Source organism: Tachypleus tridentatus, chromosome 3, assembly GCF_004210375.1.
Source record: "Tachypleus tridentatus isolate NWPU-2018 chromosome 3, ASM421037v1, whole genome shotgun sequence".
In the NCBI taxonomy this organism is placed as follows: Eukaryota; Metazoa; Arthropoda; class Merostomata; order Xiphosura; family Limulidae; genus Tachypleus; species Tachypleus tridentatus.
In genome coordinates this window covers 1565476-1592014 of record NC_134827.1, presented here as the reverse complement: position 1 = coordinate 1592014, position 26539 = coordinate 1565476, and the positions used below count along the sequence as shown (strand labels likewise).

Below are 26539 nucleotides of genomic sequence, written 5' to 3'. Positions count from 1 at the left end.
AGAAGGCAACTAGTCATCACCACCCACTGCCATCTCTTGGACTACTTTTTTACCAGCTAATAGTGGGAGCAACCATTATATCATAACGCCCTAAGGCTGAAAAGGGCGAGCGTGTTTGATGTGACTGGGATTCGAACCCGCGATCCTCGGATTACAAGTTGAGCGCCCTAACCACCTAGCCATGCCAGGGCTTTAAAGAGAGGTGATTGTTTTAGTAGAATGTAAAATACCTCTGAAATCAACTTTTTTCTTTTTTTAACTTATAAAACTGTTGGTATAATTATAAAATGTACCCTTCTATTACATCTTCAAACTTCCTGTGTTTTTCTATATTTTATTTTGTTCTAAAATCCATTCTTTATCTTCATTAACATGATCACTGGTATTAGACAAAAGGCCTTTTCAGTACTAGATATAAGAGTTGTATTTGGATTGTGATGTTATTGCATTTCCTTCTTTCCTTTCTTCGTATATTCTTAAGAATTATCTCTGAATTCATTCATTAACCCTAACTATAACTCTTGTAGGTCCTTCAATTTGTTATTATTAATGTTGCAAAATCTTGTAAATTATTAAATATGTACACATGCCGTCTGTCTAGTTAGATCTGTAGTCCCCAAGTGGGTCAACGCTAAATTTACGTACTTACAACGCTAAATATCTGTGTTCGATTCTTCGTGGTGAATAGAGCGTATATAGCCTATTGTGTAGCTTTGTGGTGAAACAGACAGTATTTATACCTAAATGTTAAAGAGGAAATCGACTCACATAACATTTTAATGTTATATATCATACTGAATTTGTTGCTATATTTTATTTTCAATAAAACTATATGCTCTTAATAATTGATATTTCGGGGACAGAACAGGAATAACAGTTCAGGATTTTCATCATATTGAGCGAATTTTCCTTGATTACCAGTAATTCATTGTTTTATTTTTTAAAGAAATAATATCAATATTTAGTAATTATTTTGTTGTACACATTGAGGCGTTACTTCCGCTATCAACTGTAATTCTTTAATGGTAATCAGTGTGTAATGGAAACCTAATTGATATTAGATATATATATATATATATATAAATCGTGGAAATTTAATTTCAAAATAATACTTTAGGACTTCTTTAACTTTCTTTTGTGTGTACGTAAACCTGTTGCATACCTGCGTACATCATGAATAACACAGTGAATTAAAGACTTAGAAATATTGGTCGTTTATCAATTCACTGACCACAAAATAACGAAAGAGCAATATGCTGTACGTGATAATAATATCATGAACAACACACACGTTGCTTGTTATAGTATTAGAAATAAGGTAAATGAAAAAAAGAACGGGGAATTGTGTATTATTCGTGCATGTATACGTATGTTTCCTGTCTATGCATGGCTTAATGAATGGACGATGAAAAAATGTTTAGTTATATAGATGCAACGGGAGATACGATGTTCATAACTGAATTGTTTTAGTAATTTACCTCTAGGCCGCTTTCAGGGGACTTAAACAACAGGATGTTTCTTTTGTATACGTAAAAGATTCATTTTAGTAAGGGACTTCGTATTGTAATTTCAACTGTTTTATATATATATATAACGTGTGTGTATTTATGGTAAGAAAAGAAAGCACACTGAAAGCTATGGCTTTTTGTTTAAAAATAAACGCATATAGGTACAAATACGAGGGTATGTTCTGTTAAAAAAATCTACGCAGCTTTACATGTTTTCATATATGTGTGTGTGATATTCTTGACCATTTTCATGTTGATCTGTTCTTGTGCTCAAATACACAAGCACACAAACAAAATATATATAGGTAAATAGATAGATACACTGAACAAAATCATATATATATATATACATTTCACAAATTCGAAACTAATATTGCGACTAAGCAACTGTTGCGTGTAGAATTTTTATAATTAGTATTGATTTGTTTAGATTTTCGGACTAAATGGGTATTTTAATGGTTAATACTGATTGGTTTATTATGAAGTTTTAGATTTTCGGACTAAATGGGTATTTTAATGGTTAATACTGATTGGTTTATTATGAAGTTTTAGACTTTCAGATTAAATGGGTATTTTAATAGTTAATACTGATTTATTTATTATGTTGTTTTAAATTTACCGGGCCAGAAAAAAAGAAAAAAAGAGGCTTAGAACTTTATTTCTGGCTCTTATGTATGTCATTTTTTTTGAGAAAAAAAAAGAATGATATGCATAGCGTAAAACAACAAATAACTTTTACTTTCCTGTGCATTAATTTTTTTTAAATATCGATTTCAAAGCATGACGGTCCCGGCATGGTCAGGTGAGTTAAGGCGTTCGACTCGTAATCTGAGGGTCGCGGGTTGGAATCCCCGTCACACAAACATGCTCGCTCTTTCAGCCGCGGGGAAGTTATAAGTGACGGTCAATCCCACTATTCGTTGGTAAAAGAGTAGCCCAAAAGATGACGGTGGGTGGTGATAACTAGCTGCCTTTCCTCTAGTCTTACATTGCTAAATTAGAGACGGCTAGCGCAGATAGCCCTTGAGTAGCTTTGCGCGAAATTCAAAAAACAAACAAAACACGATTTCTGAACTGTATTCAAGTAGTGTACTTATAGATTACCATTATACATTCACATTAATTTTATAATATCTTTTTCTTTGTGTGTTCAAATTAATTTTTTATAACAGCAGTTATGTTACTTTTTTATAGGATTGATACATTATACTGGAATATATATTTGTTATGAATACAATGACTACTGATGTTGGCTATTTTATGTAAATATCATGCCATAAAACTTAGGCTTAAGAAACCACATGTATTTGAATAACGAGAAGAGCCATGAATCCAGTAAGTTTTCTAGTACGTCGACATGTTATTTTGTGTAGGACACCATAAATAAATACTACTAGGGTTTGCTACATAACAGTTATTCTGCCATTGAACTTGTTGCAGGCTCAGGCATATGGATGTAATTTGTATGTATGCGGTTTTACTCTCTCTAATATTCCTATCATCCGCAGGTCTGTGGGGATTCTGTGTAAGCTGACTCCTAGTCTTTAAACATAGTTAACGTGACAGCTTATCGAAGTATCCTGTTGTAGAAGATTATTTAAAGCCTTTCGAGGACAGGTACAACTAATTAATCATGAGGCAACCACTGGGCAGCCCCACCTGGTGGCTCTGAATGTCTCTAACCGCCACTGTCTAGCCTTTTGTTTTGTGCAGAAGCTGTTATGGACAACAAGGAATCGTTGCAGAGGTATCTACACGCTCTGAACTTTACCATGAAGCCTGTTACGCTACCTGGCAACCTATGCATAAGTGAAACCAATCAAGGTGGCGCTGTTGCTGGTCACGCTTCGCCCCTGGCCCTGTCCCCCAACCTCCCCAATATTGTCAAGGTGGAACCCCGTCTCCCTACTTCTTGTGTTGGTAATACCCCCGATGCAGTAGGAGGTTCAACTTTTTATTCAGCCAAACGACTTCGACAGGACAATGAAACGTGGGTTCCTTCACCCTCTCAGATGTCCATGGGATCATTGTCCCCTTCCCTATACTTGAACGGTCACTCTGTGACAACGAGTAATGGACTATCCCCCATATCAGTTGGTAGTGATGATGGCAACAGTTTGTCAGGTAAGTTAAAGATCTTTTTTTTTTTTTTTTCAAATCTGAATCTGTTTAATTAGAGGTATGTAGTTATAAAGCAGAATTAACAGGTGTCTTAATTATTTGACAGAATTCCTAATCTAAGTTAATAAAACCAAAACGAACTCAGATCTAATAACTCATTAACAACTAGGAAATGTTAAACATTTATCATTCAGATATTGGTGCGAATTGTAGCGAATAAATCACTCAATCAAATGAAATATTTCCAAAGAGTATAAAATTAAGAAATCAATTAATTTTTCTATTACTCAGATTTCTTTAATTTTTCAAATTGTTCCTTAAAGCTAGAGAAGTAACAAATGCTGGATGTTCTAGAAAGTTTTAATCTGTTTATAGTAATTATGTTATCGAAACTAGTCGACTGAAATTTTTAATAAAAAGTTTATTTTTGATTGCGCTAAGCAACAACGTTTCTACTTTATTTGCTCACAGTATAATAGCACAACGTGCCTGAAAAGAGATTACAGAAATAGGTTTCTTTTACTCTGCCTTACTATGCGATCTACAACCTGTGATATAACACACAATAAGTAACAAAGCTGTCAAATTGTGCACGTAAGAAATAGAGACCCGACATGGCCAGGTGGATAAGGCATTTGACTCCTAATTTGAGGGTCGCGGGTTCGAATCCCCGTCCCACCAAACATGCTCGCACTTTCAGCTGTGAGGACGTTAGAATGTGACGATCAATTCCACTGTTAGTTGGTAAAAGAGTAGCTCAAAAGTTGGCGGTGACTAGCTTTTTTCTCTCTTTTTTCCTTACACTGCTAAATTAGGGACGACTAGCGCAGATAGCCCTCGTGTAGCTTTACGCGTAATTAAAAAAAACAGACAAATATTATACATCTAAGGCTGCCCTTATTTGGTAATTCATCAGAAAGAAAGGTTTACAAACATGTTTTGATCTATTCTGGAGATTATTGCTACTGCTTTTAGATACCTGTCTTAATACAATGCACAGGGCTACTCATATTTTGTCAGAACAATTTAGGCTTACTTATATTGTGGTGTATTGCAGCAGATACGAACCGAAACGTGACTTTACTGATTGCTTGTTTAGAACCTAAGTAATTTTGTTCATGCAAATTCTCGACTATTAAAAAATACGATGTCTCTACGAATAGACTTATTGCTGAAGTAATATATAACAACTCTTTTGATTGAAGGATATTGAAGGAGATTGTTAAAATGTGTGTGTTCGCGCGCACATGTGTTTTCTTATAGCAAAGACACATCAAGCCATCTGCTGAGTCCATCGAGGGAATCGAACGCTAGATTTTAGCGTTGTAAATCCGTAGACTTACCGCTGTACTAGCGGGGGACGAGACTGTTAAACGAAAGAGAATCAAAGATCAATAATATTCAAAAATAGGGGATTCAGATTTTTTTGTGAAAGTAGAAACTTTCATAGCAAAATGTTTAGGAAAGCAATGGGCTCCGAAACTGCACTCCAAGTTAATTTGAAACAGCTTTTTCATGCGTGAAAAAAATGGTACTCTAAAGTCCAAAATTCCGTTGAGATGAATTTGGGCATATCTTGTGATACCATTAAATATGAAGAATGATATGAAGATGGTAAATGTTCACAGACTTCCAGCCAATCCTCGATTTCGTTGGTTGTTTCATGAGAAAGATGGCTGAAGAAACTAGAATCACAACAACTCCATAAGATCAATATACTACTCCAATGGACTTTTGTACCTTTGATCTGTTTAATTAAACGTGATCATAAGACCGACGTTCATGTACATTGTTCTGGGATAAACTTGTTAATATACGTGCTATCAACGTTACCTCGCCACCATTCGATGAAGCTTGTTGGAATGAAAATTATGGTGCTGGGCATAATCCTGGGTGCGTAATCCTGACCATCAGAGCGAACACGATCGGTAAGGAAGGAAGTAGTTCCAAGGGCAACACATGATTTGAAACATCGTGCCCTAAACATTTAGTTAGTTTAGGATATTGATCTTCATTCTGATAAATATAAAAGTGAAAACTAGAGTTTTTGATTGATATTTCTTTACTTGGAACAGATAGTAACAATTCCACATGGCTGCCTTCTAACCGTTTTCTTTAAACATAAGCTAGTGTATATGTATGTAGACGTAGTTGCTCACCGTGCATTAATTTTTATTGGCTGGGTAACAATCTTAGCCTGATTTTATTTTTCACCACTTTTGTGAAACGTTTTAATTGGCAACATTTTTCTACTGTAGATGTAAAGAGCTTCCTAAATTTAGCATGATTTTGTGTGTATGTAACCTGTAGCTTTTTTTTAATGTTTAACAAATCGAAATAGTTTTTGTAGATAGTTTAGAGTACGAAAACATTAAATACAAAAAACCAAAGTTACGTTTATGAGTGGAAGCTAATAACAAAGTCTTTGTTTGTTTGTTTTTCAAATAAAATGTTAAACAGTTTCATTTTGTCGCTGAGGTTCTGTTGTAGGCTACTTAGTGAAAACACGTCGCGTCGTTTTAATGAAAAAGTTATAAATAAAGCATTATAGATAACCAAAATTACTAACTATTTTTGTGCTAACCGCTTTAGTTGTTACTACGTAAGCATTAAAAAAGGGAATAAATAATCAAGAAACAAAGATGGATTATGAATAAAAGGATATCAAGGTTAAAAGACGTACAAACATGGATTCTGTGAGATGAGTGTACAACATTAATATACCTAACATCCTGAGCCATAGATCTTCCATTCTTGATAGTCAGGGTGTGCATCAAGAATAGTGAGAGGAAATAAGATCAAGAGACGCACAAAGTTCTTTTTTTTTTATTCTTCTGTGTACACAACCTTCTTATCATGCTTCCAGCACGTGAGCTCTGATGTTTATTCGTGACATGGGATTTTTTTAATATTTAGGGGGTGCCGGCATGACATGGCCAAGCGTGTTAAGGCGTTCGACTCTTAATCCGAGGGTCGCGGGGTCGAATCCCGGTCGCACCACAGATGCTCGCCCTCCCAGCCGTGGAAGCGTTGTAATGTTACGATCAATCCCACTATTCGTTGGTAAAAGAGTAGCCCAAGTGTTGGCGGTGGGTAGTGATGACTAGCTGTCTTCCCTCTAGTATTACACTGCTAAATTAGGGACGGCTAGCGCAGATAGCCCTCGAGTAGCTTTGCGCGAAATTCAAAAAAAAAAAAATTTAGGGCAAAAACTTTGTTGCCGTTGCATCTGATTTATGACGTGCCCTTCGGTGGGACAGCGCTAAATTTACGGAATTGCAGCGCTAAAATTTGGGGTTCGATTTTCCGCGATGAACAGAGTGCAGATAACCTATTGTTTGTTTTTTGTTCGTCAAACATCAACTATTACAAGTAAATACACTCATAATGACTCAAATTTCAGAATAAACAACTTCTTTAATGTCAAATATGTACACGGTGAATACACAAACAAATTATGAAGCTCTCAAACGTATCACAAAATATGTTTTTTTGTGTGTAAAATTACGATACCGAATAATTTGTTTGTGTTGTGTATGGTGTTACATTTCTTGCACAGCTATTGTTACACTAATAAGTTGTACAATTCAACGCGACGTTTCAATAAGTAAAATTTATAGCTCAAGTTCTGGAGAAACATAGGTTTCAGTTGGTGTTTTGAATTAAGCACGAAGCTACACAATAGGCTATCTGTGCTCTGACCCTCACGGGTATCGAAACCGGGTTTTTAGCGTTGTAAGTCCACAGACATACCGCTGATCCACTGGGGGTCTTATTTCTTTTGACTTAATCATATCTATATGGTAAGCGACGAAGAATTACCGACTTGTATAAAACTCATTTTCATTTTAAATTATTTCAATTTTTGTGTTACACTTTTTCAATTAATATTATTTCCTCTCTAGTTATAAAAAATAAATTGAAATATACAACTGTATTGTACGCTTTGATAACATTTAACTCCAGTTTGTTTTTTAGCATATTCGCCCTAGTACTTTATACATCACATTACAAGTACATAATTTTACACATTGAGCTTTACAGACGTTAGCTACTTCAAGTTAAGCATTTAGTGAGCCATAATGTGATTGTAAGACTGTCTTTTCTTCCTTTGACATTTTTTGGATGGTACGTGTTTATAAAAGTTTCTCATACTGTCCTGTTTCTCGGTCTTTATTTGCAATTTAACAGCCTTGAAAGTGAGAGGATAATCTTAACTGACTACACTGAGAAAATATGTAATTTATTTTAGTGGCTTCGCATACGTCTCTTGAGAATGACACTGATGGTATTACTAAAAGAGCGACACTTAAACTCACTTCGTACGTATAACAAATCATAACACCAGCAATATTAGGGGCCGAAGAACAAAATGATCTTCTTGTGTAATTGAAAGAAGTGGCTGTCCATACAATTTCTGCTCTTATTGAGAAAAAGAGAGTATTTTTTTGTTCTATCAACTTCATTACGTTGCTGTTTTTTCCACCAATGTTAGAGAATTGGCAGTTTCGTAATTTTGCACATTAACTCTGTATCCAATCTTAAGGTTATTCACATCATATTTTGATTTTCAGGTAGAAAGTGTGCGAATAACAGGATATTCAGTTAGAGATTTGTAAAAGACGTGTGGTACAAGCTAATCTAGTACCACATAGTTTCGTTTTGGCAATTATTGTGAGATTCTTTCATCAAACGACAGACTGAGAGACGCAGCAATACAGTCTCGTCGTATTGGTGACAGTTTCAGTCAAAAAAGATTGCTTGAAAACCTCGTAGACAGACGGGTAGAAATTATTAGTAATATAGGAATTCAGTTTTTTGAAGAGAGCCTTGAACGATTCTGTATAGCCTGTCATACCTTTGTATCTTAAAATTTACAATTACGTTCAAAAAACATGTTGATATAAAATAAACAAGCTGACAGTAGACAAGGGAATCAAAGAAAACAAAACTAGTGTTAATAGAACATGAATAATGTTAAAAGATAGCATATATGTAGTTTTAAATGTTTTAAATAGTTTATTTTAACCCTAAAATCTTGAGTCAATCGTACAGATATTGCCAGGTTTTGGTGGCAACTTTCAGCAAGAAAAAAAATCAGATAGATGAATTATTATGTTAAATTTTGCACAAGTTTAGAGTTTAATTTGTTGTTTCAGAAACCATCGAAAAACTCCCAAAATATTGTTTTGGTGTGATGAATAGCCTCCTGACAGCAAGACTATTTTTACTCAGGATCATAACACGTTGACTTTGATTTACGCTGCAAGATTAGTTTTTAACATGTTTCTGACATTTAGGACACTCTGCACACATATAATTCTTACGGTTTCCACTTGTTTATTTATTATTAAGCATATCTAAGTCTGTCAATCACGGAGCAATTCAAAACAATAACAGTGGTTAAAATTAGAATAGCGTGGTATCTTAATTTTACTGTTCTCACTTATTTGCAATTTTCTTGTCCTGTTCTGATTGGATTTTAACATTTTTGGACGACTTCTTCTGCTGATCGTTGGAAAATTCCAGGTTTATCACAACAACGACTAAAACATTAGATGGATGTTAAAACATCGTTAAAAAGAATTTAAAATAACATTATGTAACAAAAGTTTTACTTTTTCTTGTTCCTGGGCAGTAAGTGTTATTTCCCAATTGCTTATGCCTAAAGTAATTGGAAAAGACCTATTTTTCTCTTCAAAGTTTGCTTTTGTGGCCTGGGTAATGAACTTTTCAAATGTACTCATTTTCCAGAACATTCCAGGTAGATTCAGTGCCGAGTAGCTGATAGAGAATTTTCTAGAATGTTGTAGAACCTACGAGAATTTTCAAGAACCTTTTAGAGTTTTCTAGAACTTTCCATAGTAATATATATGCAGGAGCTCACCACTCACCACTTCAGTTTGGTTCTAGCTACCTAAGTGAACACATACACTTATCTGATTTTATCAGAGATGGCATTAAGAAGCTGCAAGCACCCTCCAGACGCATTCTACTATGTATGTGGCCAATTTATCAAGACAAGAGCGAAAAGTACTCTGTAACAGCATCTACTAAAATGTGTGAAGCATATTTCGGCATGCCTGTCGGTGAACAAGACAAACCATGGGCACCTCATTTTACCTACGAGCACTGCAAAAAAACTCTAGAAGGTAAGAAAGACAATTTTTGCTTGTTTGAATAGAAAGATTTTATATTATACGAATTTTAGACCTTTTAAAATTTAAAATTCTTTTAATTTATTTTTTAATTTCCAATAGTACAAAAAATATCATATATAAAATATTTTGTACGAACCTCTAACACATTAGTTGTGGATGAAATAAATTTATTTTTCATAATAATTTTATTTTGCTCTTTTGCAGGATGGTACAGAGGGGAAAGAGAGCCGTGATGTTCGCTTTTCCAAGAATTTGGCGTGAACTCACTGACCACTCTAGCAATTGCTACTTTTGTATGGTGGACCCTTCCAAACGTCGGGCTGGGAAGAATGCATCTGCTATCATGTATCAGGACCTTCCATGACTATATTTGGGGACTGATACGTGAAAGTAATTTACATTACAGACGCAAATCTCGAGAAACTACTCACTTCTAAACATCTTGATTCATATGTTGTTTTATTCAGACCTAATGTAAATCAAAATGTGCAAATTTGCCCGTTTTTATATAGAAAATAGGTTAATTTCTAAATTTCATTATGCAGGTCACAAAAGCAAAGTTTGAAGGGAATAACGGCCATTTTCTGTACTTTTACAATAAAAGCAATTATGGAGACCGACATTTCCCAAGATTTTCCCTTTTCATCCTTTCTGTTGTAATGCACAAGCTTACAGAAAAAATACACATATTTTATTGGATTTATGGAAAACACTTCTGTGCATATGCGTTTCATTATATGATGCAGAATCCAATGGCTAAAAGAAGTCAAGACCCATGGAAAAACATCAGTTGTAGTTTTAAAAAGAAAGTTTGCGCAGAAATTTAGAAACTATTCACAGCAATAATGACTCGATTTAAAAATGGAACTCGATAAATATAACTACATCAAAAAGTTTATAAGTAAAACTTTTTTCAATTTAATCAACAAACAAACATTTTGTAAATAAAAACAATTGATCAAATACGATACACAAAATTCTGATTTTTTTTTTCCCTTAACGTTTTTACATCTTTTGGCGCTTTTTCATAAATAAGTCTAGTGACTCATTACGCAAAAGTAAACCGACTACCAGCATCTGGAATGGATCAGCATAAATGTTTTTAGTCTTCCTTTTGGAAAACGAAAATAGTCATCCCAAAAGAAGTGGTATATTTGGAAAGTATATGTCTCCCGTAGTTTACGTATACATTGATACAAGTATTCAGTTTTCGTCATTTAGTATTCTAATATTCCAAATTAATTTTATGAACATTAAATACCCCTACATTTAGTAATAATTGGCCCGACATGGCCAAGCGTGTTAAGGCGTGCGACTCGTAATCTGAGGGTCGCGGGTTCGCATCCCGGTCACGCCAAACATGCTCGCCCTTTCAGCCGTGGGGGCGTTATTATGTGACGATCAATCCCACTATTCGTTGGTAAAAGAGTAGCCCAAGAGTTGGCGGTGGGTGGTGATGACTAGCTGCCTTCCCTCTAGTCTTACACTGCTAAATTAGGGACGTATATATGCAAAAACGGCTCGTTTTCTCAGCCCAAACGAGCCGTTTTTGCATATATATTTCTCAACAAGTGGGTTTCTCGTCATCACTGATAAATTAGGGACGGTTAACACAGATAGCCCTCGAGTAGCTTTGTGCGAAATTCAAAAACAAACAAACATTTAGTAATAATTTTTGAAATGATAATTATTATAATTTTGGCTATCCACAGAGCAAGATTAGAAGTAGTATACCTATCCTTGATATAATCAAACAAATTATAAGGAGAAAAAAGACAAGCAATATTCTCATTATCACAAAACTTTTGTGACCTAAAGTTATTCCGAAATTTCATAATTCCCTCATCATCTACTGAAAAAAAAAAAAACTTACAGGTAAGTTAAAAACATATAAATGTATCACTTTCTTGCATCCTTCCCCTTGCAGTATTGGTTCTGAATACTGGCGCATGACGTCATGTGATGATTTTAACAAAAAACGAATAAACTTCAAGTAACAATACATCGTAACTGTTAAGTAACCCAAGAGTTATGTACCACCACTTATGTTTAATATGACTTTTCTCCGACCTCAGAAAACCTGCCAATGTTTTTAATAAACAGTTGCAAATTTAAAACACTTGACACGAAACACGAAAAATTACATGATCGTGTAGAACATGATTTATGGGATTTAGCTCGAGTTGCAGGGTATTTCAGAGAACTCCAGAATTCCTTCCTATGCCTTAAGAAATCTACTGTTTTTGTTTCAATTTCTAGACTTTTCTTATTAACCTACTCTTCCACCCTTACCTCCCACAAGAATTTTATTTTGTCACACCTGCACACCCTACCACAAAATTTCAGAAATTTCTCAAATGTAAATAGTTAAGCATTTAACTACCAATAATATAGTATTTTCCAGAAAGTCCTAACGACTGACTGTTTCAGAACGAGGTAAATATATGTGCACAATTTTGTACATAATAATATAATGGAATAGCTCATAAATCACGTGAAATATCACAAAATGAAACCAAAAAACACATAAAAAACAACATCTGTTTTAAACAAAGTCCCTTATTTAGAGATGTTTTCTCACTGTACAATTCAATATGTTATTTTGTACTATAATTTCTAAGTATAACTATGTTAATTACTTCCTTGGTGTTTTACAAACAAACTGTTTCTAGTTCCTAAACTTGTACATGCAAGAAAGGGTAGGTAGGCTGTCAATGTTTGTGTTCATGAATCGGAGTGCAACATAATATGGTTGCTATTACCCTTAAAACAAACAACGGTACGCAGTCCCACATTTATTAGCTCGTTCTATATGGTTGTTATTATGTTTCTTAAGCAACACAGATAATTAAGCAGACGTAATACTTTCACATACAGTAAAAACATATCAGAAGCGGAGATCCCTATTAACTTCAATAGAATCTCCTATTGTGTCTACATTCGCAACGTTTGCATTTTCACCAAAATCTTAGCGCAAGTAGGGGAGAAAAATCGTTTTTTAAACGGAGATTTCTAAGCAAGAGGTGAATTGATGAGTACATAAGTAGTATTGTTCGAAAGTGGTACTGCTCATTTGCAGTCGAAAGATAAATTTATTTCTTTTTATCGTTTTCCTGATGTTGTATTAAAACATCCATCAATTTATACTTGATCGACTTATGTTCAGCATCAAACAAGACGATTGCTTTCTTACAAATGTCAAGCGTTTGTTTTTGAATTTCGCACAAAGCTACACGTAATTTAGCAGTGAAAGACAAAAGGGAAGACAGCTAGTCATCACGACCCACCGCCAACTCTTGAGCTATTTTATTTACCAACGAATTGTGAGACTAATCGTAACATTATAATGCTCCACAGCTGAAAGGGCGAGCCTATATAACACAGTTTGGGGGATTTTTTTCTTGTTGGATATCATATAATAATAATTGAATTTTTACATATAAATTAATTAATTAATTAAAGATGGGTGAAAATACAGCCACGAATTTTTAAACTTGTACAGTAACTCAACACTAGTGTAAGATGGTTGTTGCAAATTACTCTATCAAATATTTAATTGAAATTGCTAATATATCTAACCCAGAATTTCAACAAGCTAACAGTCTAATACTGAAATTATCAATGATGCCGAAAAATACAGGAAAAGTTTGTTCAGCATTAAGCATCAAGAAAGATCTATAAGATTTCTGGAACCACTTAAGCCGTTTTACTAAAGTGATTGACACTTTAAGCTACCAATTCCCCAAGTCCAGCAAGGTTTTTTTTCTCAATAAATAACATCATCTTAATTATAACATTAACCTCGTTTTCGAATGAAATTTTCTATTTACCACTGGTGGACCTTTACTAGTTAACTAGACCAATCAATACTACTGTAGTTATGTTACTGGGGCCCGGCATAGCCAGGTGTTAAAGGCGCTTGACTCGTAATCTGAGGGTCGCGGGTTCGAATGCCCGTCACACCAAACATACTCACCCTCTCAGCTTTGGGGGCTTTATAATGTTACAGTCAATCCAAATATCCGTTGGTAAAAAAGTAATTTAAGAGTCTGCGATGGGTAATGGTGACTAGCTGCCTTCCCAGTGTAGCTTTTTTGCAAGATTCAAAAACAAAACAAACAAATATCTTACTTGAAATATCGCTAATCTACAAAGGAAAGCATCAGGTGAAGATAATATCCAAATTATATTAATAAAAAAAACGGGCATTCGGAAATTGTTAAAGCGCTTACCAAGAGGAAAGAGCTAGCAGATAAGTCAAGTACTTGATAGACATATCAACCCCAATAACTTGGCCCCCCCGCTAGTACAGCGGTATGTCTCCGGATTTACAACGCTAAAATCAGGGGTTCGATTTCCCTCGGTGGGCTGAGCAGATAGCCTTTTGTGGCTTTGCTATACGAAAAACACACACACACCCAATAGCTGGATGGATAAAGTTTGAAAACGTCAGTAGTCGCTTCTTTTATATCTTGAAATTAATAACAAACTAACGGAAATTCACAATGACTTTTACAAACCCGCAAAAAATACAGACCATTTAAGTAGGTTTTAAAAAATATTTTAAATGGATTTAATGAGCAAAACTGCACTATAGCCTGCAGTTATACAAAAAGGCTTTTATAGTATATACAAAAGATCTCTAATAAGTTAATACCCAAAAGGCTTCTAATAGATTAACATCCAAAAGAATTTGACAAAACTGACTATTTATAAGCCTATTTTCAAAAAATAGTAACTGGATGTCTACGACAAAAAATGTTAATATAACCTCTAATTATAAATTCACGAAATTACGTGCAACATTTTACTGTTAACTAGTAGCCGAAATTACGAAATTCGTATGATACAATAAAGCTTTATAAATAAATCAATTATAAATGACTCTTAAATGTAGGTACTATTTATCCACTAGTTAGTTTATGTGATACTAATTGATAAGTGACAAATTAATCGAAGAATGAATCGGATAAACAATTTTTTGCATCTTAATGGCCATAATTTTATGGGACATTAAAGTATGTCATAATTAAAATAAAACAAGTTGATGTTAGGTTGATAAACAATTGCCTATTTATTTATTTGCTAATTGTACCCCGCTGGTACAGAGGTAAGTCTATGGATTTACAACGCTAAGATCAAGGGTTTTGATTCCCCAATGTGGCTTTCCTATAAGAAAACACACTTATTTGCTAGTTATGTATTTGATGCTCTTGTTTTATTTTGTTTACTTATCGCCAAGACGTATATAATTATAAACAAAAACTATAAACTTAGCGCATAAAAGCTAAGTCACTGCATAATCAAAACTTACACGTACATACGAGCTTCCATATGTTTGTTCCCACATTGAATCAGTAAAAAAGACACATGACGTATTATTTATTCTTCTAAATCATTATCCAAAATGTTAAAGAAGCTCCCTCTGAACGAACCAATGACTCAACATAAGTCTAAAGCTTATAATGCTAAAATCCGAGTTTCGATACGTGTAGTGGGAACAGCACAACCCTTTGTGTAGCTTTGTGCTAAACTGTAAACTTTTTTCTAATGTTTGAACTAATTGTAGAGGTATTTTTGTATCATTTTGAGCTTCCTCTTTAGTTATTTGTCCTGCTATCACGTGTTAATATTTCCTGCTGTGAACCAGTATTTGTTTACCCTCGTTTTCTTTTCTTTTTACGGTAAAATGTATTTTCTATCATATGTGTTGTTATGTTGTCAAATATTTTTTCCTCGAACTCAAGTGTGTATAGAGTTTAGGTTAGTAACAGATGCTTTTGTTAACAACTTTTCCAGGAAATTTGAGAAGTTCCAGGAATGTTTTTATAGCATGAGAAAAACCTTTTCATTGCATTTACAATCATTACCTAAAGATAACAAACTTAATAATGTTGTTATGTCTTAATTAAAGCATTATATTTATATAGGACATTATTTCTAAAACTAATTTTTGAGCGATCGCTGTAATAAATTGCTATTTATCATCGTTTCATGTTGACTAATCTTCATAGTTGTGGGTTTTTTGATACACTAAACAGAATTGTTTTGCATGAAATAGAATACCAATCAAGAAACATATGAACTGATTATTTGTTTTTCTTGTTATTTAATTAATGACAATAGCCAGAGGGTGTTAACCTTTCGTATCAATGAGGAAAGTTTGGTTAGTTCCTAGTCACGACGGTGCTCATACTAATACGGATAATACATGCTGTACGCGATATATTTTATAAGCATGTTTATATGTTTTAAAGTTAGTTGATTATTAAGTTATATTAACGTATAAAGTTGTATTAAGGAGACAATTTGCAATAAAAGCAAACTTAATTATAAAACCTAGCTACTTTGTGCTAACTGGCTTAGGTACTTGTCTGTATGTTACTGTTCCGGCTGCATAATCCTGCTTTTTTTTTTTTTTCAAAATAATTTGTGAATGAGTCGTTTATCATCTGTATGAAAGATGATGAAGACAAGAGATATTAATACTGCCCCTTTTCAAGTTTTTAAGAACTTTTAGATAACATTATTGATGATATCAACACCCATCGAAACCTGTGATGCAAAGTGGAACAGTAATTAAGATAACTACGAACTTTGCACCCATATTTTATATAGAAGATCACAGTGACTTTGACCGATAATAAATGATTTTACACGTGTTCAGAGAAATCAGTCTCTTTTACGTAACTAGTTTGTATATAATAATCCAGTCGGCTCTTGTCAAAAACACTGCATTTGTTTACCTTATTACCACAAGCTGAATTAGGTACGGAAGAGGAACATCAGGATTTGATGTGCTTTGATTTTGTTTGTCATTTGTTTTGAATTTTGCGCAAAGCTTCACGTCCCTAATTTATCAGTGTAAGACGAGAAGGGAGGCAGCCAGTAATCACCACCCACCGCCAACTCTTGGTCTACTCTTTTACCAACGAATAGTAGGATTGACCATAACATTATAAAGTCCCCATGGCTTAAAGGGCGAGCATGTTTAGTGTGACGGGAATGCGAACCCGCAACCCTCAGATTACGAGCCGAACGCCCTAACCACCTGGCCATGTTGAATTAATAACCAATTAAATAATACATCTAGTTTGTAACTCATGCCCATGATGTTATTGGTGGGTTTTTTTATTTCTTTTGAAGCGTCAAGTTATCTACAATGACCAACCGCAAGTATTGAACCACGAATTTTATCGTTATAAACCACCTGGGAGAATTTGATTCGTTGTCAAAACTACCATTAATATTGCAGTTAATCACATTAGCTGCTGCTGTATTTTATACAGAAATTGTGAGATTTCTTCCAATATTTTGGTCTGTTCTTTTAAATTCGTTGATTGTAACAGGTGGAAACAGATGACGCTATTTGTGGACAAATTCAGGAAAACTCAATAACGCGTCGGAAGTTTCATATGTACAACGTGGATGAAATAATACGTAAAAAGTAACATTTAAAAAATAAGAGACTCGTTTTTATGCTCTGTGTTACTTAAGTGTCAGAGGGTAATTTGGTGACTCACAAGTTGAAATATAGTACTGTGCTACAGTGTGCCGTCGTACTTTTTTTATTAAGGCAATAAAACACGTTGGAATATCTTATTATATTATACCGTGACATCGTTCTTTGTTATATAAAGATGACACGCGTTGGAACATCATAGTGTGTTATACAAACGTAATACAGGCACTTTAGACTACCGTGCTTTGTTAAATGTTAAACGCTCATAGATGTATGGAGTCCAATGTAATAGCAAAGAGTTTTGAACTACGCGTTGGTTTCTTTCTTTACTAACAAAAAGCTAGCTTGTTTGTTTGTTGTTGTTTCTTTTGATTCGATTTTGTGTATTGAAATTACATATCCGTGAAACATACACGAAAGCTTGTTTTTCGCTGGAGACAAAAAATCTGGTTATGCAAGAGTATAACAATGACAAGGAGAAACCCCTAGTGGTGAGCTTCTTTTTGGAAACCTGTCCGACTAATATGAAATACGCAACACAATACGCGGTAGGAGAAACAATAATTCAATGGTAAAGTGTCATCGCGGGACAGGTATCTTGTTAAGCTAATAATATTATGAAATGAATGATTGTTTGTTTGTTTGTTTTGGAATTTCGCACAAAGCTACTCGAGGGCTATCTGTGCTAGCCGTCCCTAATTTAGCAGTGTAAGACTAGAGGGAAGGCAGCTAGTCATCACCACCCACCGCCAACTCTTGGGCTACTCTTTTACCAACGAATAGTGGGATTGACCGTAACATAATAACGCCCCCACGGCTGAAAGGGCGAGCATGTTTGGCGCGACCGGGATGCGAACCCGCGACCTTCAGATTACGAGTCGCACGCCTTTACACGCTTGGCCATGCCGGGCCCCGAAATGAATGAATAAACGATATTATCACAAGGAACAGGCTAAGCTAAGCTGTACCAAGCTTCTGTCGGGCAACTTGGCGAGCCACACCAAACCACTGTTTCAACCTGCATAAATTAACAGATACTGTATCTTTAACATAGATATTTTTTTTTCCTCCAATGCCAACCATTGCTCCACCGAATAACCTGATAATTTAAGGTTCATTGGAAATTCCATGGGATTAGTATCCTAGCGCTCGTTGTTTTTATAACATTTTTGCCAAGTAGTACGCATAGCTCCTACGCACGTGAGAAAAGAAATCGCCATACCTGTTTGTCAAAGTGAACTCTACAATCTACCCCCAGTACTTACATCTAAGTCATGCCCCTATATTCATAGATTTCACTGTCTTATCTTATGAGTGGTATATTGTGACCGTATAATAATGTGCTATACAACAAAATTTTTAAGAATAGCTTTAAATTTTTCAAGTTCTTCTGTTTTCAGTTATTTAGGTGTTATCATGTTCCTTCATCCTAGTTACTTATAAATTCCAAGCTAGGTTTTGATGGTAGTGATTAGCCTAAATACTTGTTGAAATGCGAGTGCCACCTCAGCCAACCAACTCCAACAAGAAGCTTCATAAAGGAGAAAGGGGAGGGGAAAGTTTGCAAAACGTAATAAACATTTATCCTTGCAATATCAGACACTAACTGCGCAGCATCTCATTCTCTCGAGCTTATTTTCCACTTCTTGCACGTGCAGTTTGACGTCTTTAACGGGTTTTCAATATTCCAAGGAGATTACTTTAGTGAACCACCACTTCTCCATTTTTGTTCCGTTTCATTTTACCAGAATTCATGTTTAGGAAAATTTTGGAAAATCAGTTTCCTGATAACTGAACGTTCTGTGCTTTGTCGCACCAATTAAAACGTTGTTCGTGAAACGTAATTTTATTTTGAAAAATGCATAGTATGCCATTCTTTACATGCAGTAAGTGTACTTATTTCAACTGCTAGAGTGAACTAGAATTATTTTAACAGTTGTTTTAATTATCTAATTACAAGGCAGGGAGGAACATCAAGGGCATACTAATATAAATGACATTACCGGTGGTACGTTAGAAGGCCACCCACTGATCCGGAAATTATGTATTTTGTCTTTACTTCTCTCTCTGATTGGCGAAAACGATTTTTTTTTTTAAATATATTACCAGGTTATTGCGCCTTACCTTGGCATACTTTGTTGGCACCCACACATTCTACCAAACAGTCATATTAATATGACGCAATACCACAGAGGAAATGAACAACTACTAAATAAAAATATCATGTGTAAATCCATTTAAATTTTGTAATATGTTTGATTGTGTTATTCCTCGATGTCACTACTCGCAAATCTTTGAAAAAGTAAACATATATTGTGACTTAGTTGGTTCGATTTTTATATAAAATTATAGAAGAAAGTATTGCTTTATAAAGTTATACGGAATGCGTTTTAAATAACTGAATTTTGTCTACGTTTTCCCCAATGATAACGTTGGTAAAAGATGAGCTTCTCACATGGAAAGAATCATAAATTTTTCATAATTGTGTCTATAAATTCTTGACTGCAGAGTCACACCGCTAGAAACCGGGTTTCAATACCCGTAGTGGGCAGAACACAGATAGCCCATTGTGTAGCTCTGTACTTAATTTCAAACATTCAATCAATCTCGACTGTGGAAACAACTTTACTTGTAAATTTGCTCGAAAGAGGTTTCGGATTTACAACGCTAGGATCAAGTGTTCAATTCTCTTCGGTGGAAACTCGGCATAGCTAGGTGGTTATGGCACTCGACTCGTAATCCAAGGGTCGGGGGTTCGAATCCCCGTCACACCAAACATGATCGCCCTTTCAGCCGTGGGGCATTATAATGTTACGGTCAATCCCATTAGTCGTTAGTAAAAGAGTAGCCTAAAGTTGGCGATGGGTGGTGATGACTAGCTGCCTTCCCTTTAGTATTACACTACTAAATTAGGGACAGCTAGCGCAGATAGCCCTCGTGTAGCTTTGCGCGAAATTCAAAACAAGCCAAACCTTATATAAACCAGCTAAAGTTATTGTTATATGAACACCGATACTAATAATAATAAATAAAAAGCCCTCCAGTGGCACAGCGTTATGTCTGCGGACTTACAACATTAAAATCAGGTTTCGATACCTGTGGCGGGCGGAGCACAGATAGCCTTTTGTGTAGCTTTCTGCTTAATTAAAAACCAACCAACCTAATAAAAACAAAATCAACAGTTGAATCAATTGGTAAAAGTTTCACCAAAACAGCTCACAGTAGCTTAGAGATAAGTCTGAACTATTATATCGCTGAAAACCGAGTTTCACTACCCGTGATGGGCACAGCACTGATAACCCATTGTGCAGCTGCTGCACTCGCTCCCCTAGTTACCGCTACCGTGATTAAGATGTTTATTCAATGATTTTTTCTGTTTCATTAGTGATTCAAACGGCTCTGTTGACCTACGTCGTTGTTTTCATACTTATTCACTGTAATTCATTGTTAGTACTTACAATTCGGTATTCGTACCACTATACATTCGATCATTTGTAAGTGGCGCAACGTAACACGGGATGACAAAACTTCGAGTTTGTGTTCTTGTGATTATGGTCTAACCTGTGTTCTTATCTTCACAGATTCATATCAATGCTCAGTTGCATGTACTTTGGAAATATTTATAATCTTTGTAACTTATGTGTTTGTAACATTACGGGTTCTGGTTGGTGTTCAGGTGTATGTATTTATGACACTTTTACGTCACTTGTTCCCATCATGATGATTTTCATTTCTCGTTTAATTAGTGTGTGTAATTAGGTAACAGTGTAAATGAGATTAGAAGTACTTAGACGATAACTTTTATTCTTTCTATAAAATAGGTTGTACGTATATTTTCGTTTTTTGTTTTGGATATTCTTGTACAAGAATTGTTTGCGCTTGACGTCAATAATTTTGAACTAATATTCTAAAACGAAGGCAGTTAGTCAACAACTCATGAATTATTCTAATCGAATAGTGGGATCCGACTCTCATCTTATAAGACATCAACGATCCCAAAGTATTTCGCATTTTGGAATGCAACTTTCAAGCTACAGGACGTGAACCATACATTCTCTGATCCACAGTCTGACAAACTATCCACAAAGTCACGTCTAGCCGCATATTTTCATTCTGATATCGTTTTTTGCTTGTTGCTGAATTAGTTGTTGTTTGTTATTAAGCACAAAACTACACAGAGTGGCTATCAGATACCCACTACGGGCTCGAAACCCGATTTCTATTGGTATAAGTAACCAAGCATGCAGCTGTGTCACTGGTAAGTTGGCTTCTGAATTGAGCATTAGTGTAATCGCTCAGTGCAATTATTCTGTGAACATATATTTAAAGTTCCGTATTTGTCAGAGACCTAAATTAAACTAGACCGAATAGAAAACTTGGCATATTTTAATAAATAACTTCAGGATGTTCTAGGATTTTAAATTATTCTTCAGAGATACTTGCTGTCTTCCTTTCTCGACTAATCTCACCTTCTTCACTTACCATTGATCATAAATCGACAATATCTTTGAACCGGCGAAAGTGGTTTCTTTGGTGAGCGATAGACCACGCAAACGCACCTGAATAGGTCACGTGAGATTCAGTCATCCACCTCGCACGTAGGGTGAATGGAACGTTCTATCCAACTAAGGTAAATAGATTCTATTAGTTACATTGTTGTATTCTTTTCCATGGGCCTGTAAAGCAAACCGACTATATCCTTCTGGTAAAACCTGAGGTATTTCCAAGAAAAATAGGATGCATGAACCATAACAGTCGATATCTGCAGCGCATAGTAACTAGAAACTTAACGCATGCGTATATACATGTGCTACAGATAGTCGTCGGTTCTATACTTAGCACTAGATGCAGGCCGTTTTTGGTTCGTTGGTGCAGCCAGAGAAACGTATTGATCAATATTGCGCCTTGGCCGTGACACTGAATTGTATAGAGAGCTTACTGTGTCTCACGTGTAAACTCAATGATTTAATAGTGATCGAACATTCTTCCTGAACAAATTTGGAACCAAAATACTTGGTATCTGGTTTGCATATTACTTGTTTCAGTTTATCAATATTTAACTTTATTCCTAGTTACTAGCGAATCTATTCTGAATATCTCGCATGTTTAGTAGGGTTATTGTGAATCGCTATCTCTTTCGTCTCTTGAAGGAATTCGCATCAGAAAAAGTTGAAATCTACATGGTACAATTTTAACGCTTGTATTCTCTTTAGGCCATCAATATTAGAGTTGGCTTCCAGAAATACTTCGTTTGACCCTTGAATAACCAGATGGAACGTATTTACTCAATTATAATATTCCAACGTAATGATGCGTTACTTGTGGTTTGAGTGTCCTTTCGTCTCTACAGAGTAATTGCTCTTAACATTTATCAAATGGTTGGATAATTCTTTATTAAAAAAAAAAAGTCAGTGATAGTAGCCATTTTTCTTTTAATTTTTCAAAACATAACTCCCCGATTCGCTTAAAGTAATCGAACATTTTCCGTGGTGTCACCGTTACAATAACTGATTACCAATTACCCGTTTGTTGCATATTGGATATATTAAGTATTCCGGATAGTGTATTTATTCTATATCTTGATAAGCCTCTTTTTAAACCAGTAAAATTAGAAGTGAAGATTTTCGAGACTCAAATTATATGTGTGTGTTTATATGATCAAATATTGCATATATTTAATGTTTGTAAGCTGGAACTAACATTGGAATTATTGTAATAAATAATTACACCTTAAAAGCGAGTCTTGTTTCACTGAAAAGACTTTTAGAAATTGGCGATTCCGTCTGATGGAGGAAGAAACGAATAGATTCAGGAGATTTACAGCACTCTTTCAAATGCTATTCGGCAACTGAAACATTCATTGAAGAAGATTAGAGGGAGGAAGAAATACCGTTGTTTAATACATTTGTTGAAACTGGTACAACAGTGAGTTCAGACCAAAACTAAGCCAGATAGCTCACGAAAAATCACGCTGGAGACTAAGTCTGTCAACCTGGACCCGCTCATGCTCTTCTGGCTTAGCCAGACCAAAGCCGACCGTGTGGATAAGGGTACTAAAAGAAAAAATGCCGAAACTGAAGTAGAACATGACATAGATTCTTATTTGATGTCAGTTAAAGTCAAATTGGAGCCAGGATTAGTGGCAGATGCTGGTTTCAGGTCAAGCGGTGAAAGCTCATCTGAAGTGTCATACAGCAACACAGAAGTTAATAGTAATGAAGTTAGTCCAGTCCCGAGTTTGACCACTCCAGAGGTGGGAGAAGTGGACTTGGATTTTTGGGATCTAGATATCAGTAAGTTAAATTAAAACCATTATACTTTAGTTTGGTCGTTATAGTGCAGACCTGGAAGGAATAAAGAAGGTTAGGAGAAAAACAACATAGCTACAGAGTGGTATAAGATCATATGAAATAATTTGTATTTAATATTTCAAGGCTTGTTAACTTAATTTATTACAATTTACTACTTTTAAAACGTCTGTTTATATGCACTGCATTTGCTAGAGTTTGCAGTGGTATGCTTATACTTTATCATTCCTTTCCTATGGATTTTTTTCATCATGAAATAATCGTAGCCTTCTAGTGTATGAAATATTGTTTGATCCACCGAACACAAGATTTTCGAGAATTCACATATGCTACCTTGATGTCAGTTAAAGTCAAATTGGAGCAAAGATTAGTGGCAGATGCCACGTTATCATCAGTATTTCAGACTCATGTTGAAATGTTTTATAACTATACGTACAGCAGTACCACAGATTAAATGGAGTTGTGATTTCAGAATAGAGAGGGTACTATTGATTTATATTTTGTTATTAACACGAATGAAAGCTCTGTTTCCACTTTAATGAATTCAGAGACGTAAAACTGGTTTAACAGGAATACGGCTAAACAGCTTTCTCAAAAACATGGATATCCTTCAAATATCTAGTGCTCAGAATGTATTTTTAAGCTGTAGTACATAAAATTTTACTAGTTACATATGTGTATTTCTTATTCAGTATTACAAAACAAATTAAGAGTCTAAAAATTACCGTGTGAACATTTTAGTGAGCTACTGTTTCTTTAATGAACTGTTTGTTTGTTTGTTTGTTTTGAATTTCGCACAAAGTTTCACGAAAGTTATCTGCACTCTAGAAGACTAGAGGGAATGTATCTAGAGTCATCACCACCCACCGCCAACTCTTTGGCTACTCTTTTACCAACGAATAGTGGGATTGACCGCACATTATAACGCCCCCACGGGTAAAAGAGCGAGCATGTTTGGGGGTGACGGGGATTCGAACTCGCAACCTTCAGATTGCGAGTCGACCGCCTTAACGACTTGGCCATGCCGAGCCCTAAACATATATGAATTGTGAAATAAATATAGTATTGAATTACAAAATACCTTTCAAAAGATCCATCTTGTACAGTTCATTCTGTGTTTGGAGAGACCAGTCATGGTTTAACATTGAACAGTTATCACATTACAAGAATGAGCATTCTTTCAGAAAGGTATCGTACTATGCATAGTGAGCTGGGAGCTTATGGAAAGCCGTGGGCAATGTTTTATTTATTTATTTTTGTTTATTTTTTTATACGAATGCCTTAGCGTCTCTTGGATTTAGAGGGCGCAAAACCTTCACTAAAGAAGGGAAGAGCAACTGGAATTTCATAAATAATCCACAGAGATTTGAATTACCTTAGATAAATGAATTACGTTATTCAAGATATATATATGTCAGTAGTCAGTATTAAGCGTACATTTAGCAAAAGAGAAAGTTTGCATCAAAACCAGACAACAGTTATTAATTACGGTAGCTTAAAAGTTAGATGTTCGTTATTTTTGTTGGATGAATATATCTTGCTTTGTTATCATTGCAGGCTACTGTTCTAACTCTATATAATCAAATATGACATGTCAGTTCTTGCATTCTGTTCCAACAGAATACTGAGATGTTCTGTCGTTACTATTGCATTAGAAATAGAAATCTGAAAAAAAAAGGTGACGCCAGCTTTTTACTAAACGATTTGTAATAATTGTGCGAAAGAACAACTAAGAAAAAAAAAGATATCGAATTTAATTGAGCATAAAATAATTTTAATTTTTGTTTTGTCACTATTGAAGTAGATTTAGGTATAGTGTTTGGTTAGTCAAACGATAAGGACACAGGAACGCACGATATCATGTGGAGAAACTAAGCGATTATTACTGAAACTATCTTGTAGTTCGTCATTATATGTTACAAACCAGATTCTGATTATTCTTTTACGTTAATCCACATAACAAATGCTAAAATAGTGGGAGAAGAGTAAAAACTGCAACTGTGAGTTTTGAGTAATATATAAATGAAAGACTTTTATGAGACTGCCTCCAGTGAAATTTCAAACGACAGTATATCTCATTTAGCGCCATCTAGGTGGATAATAGCGAAACCTTTTTTAATACCCTATGCTTCTCAGTGGTTTTCACTAGAACCGGTGATGTAAGAGCATGTTCTTCATATTTTTAAATATCTTTACACTTCTATTCCGTATTAACATTAAATAACTGTCAGAATCACTTTAAAATAATCATATGTTGTCCAATCTATATGAAGAATCTCAGAGGTAGTTTATTCGGTTACAGTATCAAATATTCATCAGGAACACTTTATTCAGGGCAACAGATCTACTGTATATATTATAGAATTATTTACGGACGTTTTATTCAACTATTCTCATTGTACTGTATAAATAATTACTCGGAAATGTTCTGTCTTCAGAAAACGTCAGTTGTCAAGTACAAAGTACAGAGCTCTTCACATGTGTTTCACTTTGTTATAACGCATTGGATGTGCAACTGGAAACTGCAGTGAAAAATTACACATTTTTTTTATAAAGTAGATTCATTTGTTTAAAAAAAACTTTTACATGGCAGACAAGTAGTGTAGTATGTAATTCAACATATCCCGCGTCATGTATTCCTTTTCATTCATGATGTAAGTTTAAAAAAACTAACACGATTCGTTGTATAATTTAGTGCAGTTCATCAGACTTTAAATAGAGCGGCGCGTCTCTAACTTTGCAAAGTTTCCATTGCATATCTCCTTCCCTTTGTCCCCCTGTAGCACAGCGATGTGTCTGCGGACTCACATTGCTAAAAACCTGGTTTCGATACCCTTGATGGCCAGAGCACAGATAGTCCATTGTGTAGCTTTGTGCTTAATTCTAAACAAGCAAACAAACAAAACTTTTCCACTTTACATTAAAATAATTATATTCAGCAATAAAAGCAAGATCAGTGTTTTCTTTATCTGTTTGTAA

At 34.9% G+C, this 26539-nt stretch overlaps 1 protein-coding gene across 6 annotated transcripts in view; it reads left to right on the top strand.

Annotated features, from left to right (window-relative positions):
* The window catches only part of LOC143246197 (ecdysone receptor-like), an 87138-nt gene that overhangs the window by 32415 nt on the left and 28184 nt on the right, over window positions 1-26539 (top strand). For 5 of the 6 annotated variants that reach the window (XM_076492452.1, XM_076492450.1, XM_076492447.1 and 2 more), the window contains one exon: window positions 3017-3632. In XM_076492452.1, coding sequence (XP_076348567.1) covers window positions 3230-3632 — 403 coding nt within the window. In that variant the 5' untranslated portion in view covers window positions 3017-3229. Of the gene's footprint in view, window positions 1-3016; window positions 3633-21940; window positions 23546-26539 lie in introns of those variants that run through there. The other variant, XM_076492453.1, reaches the window with a different exon arrangement.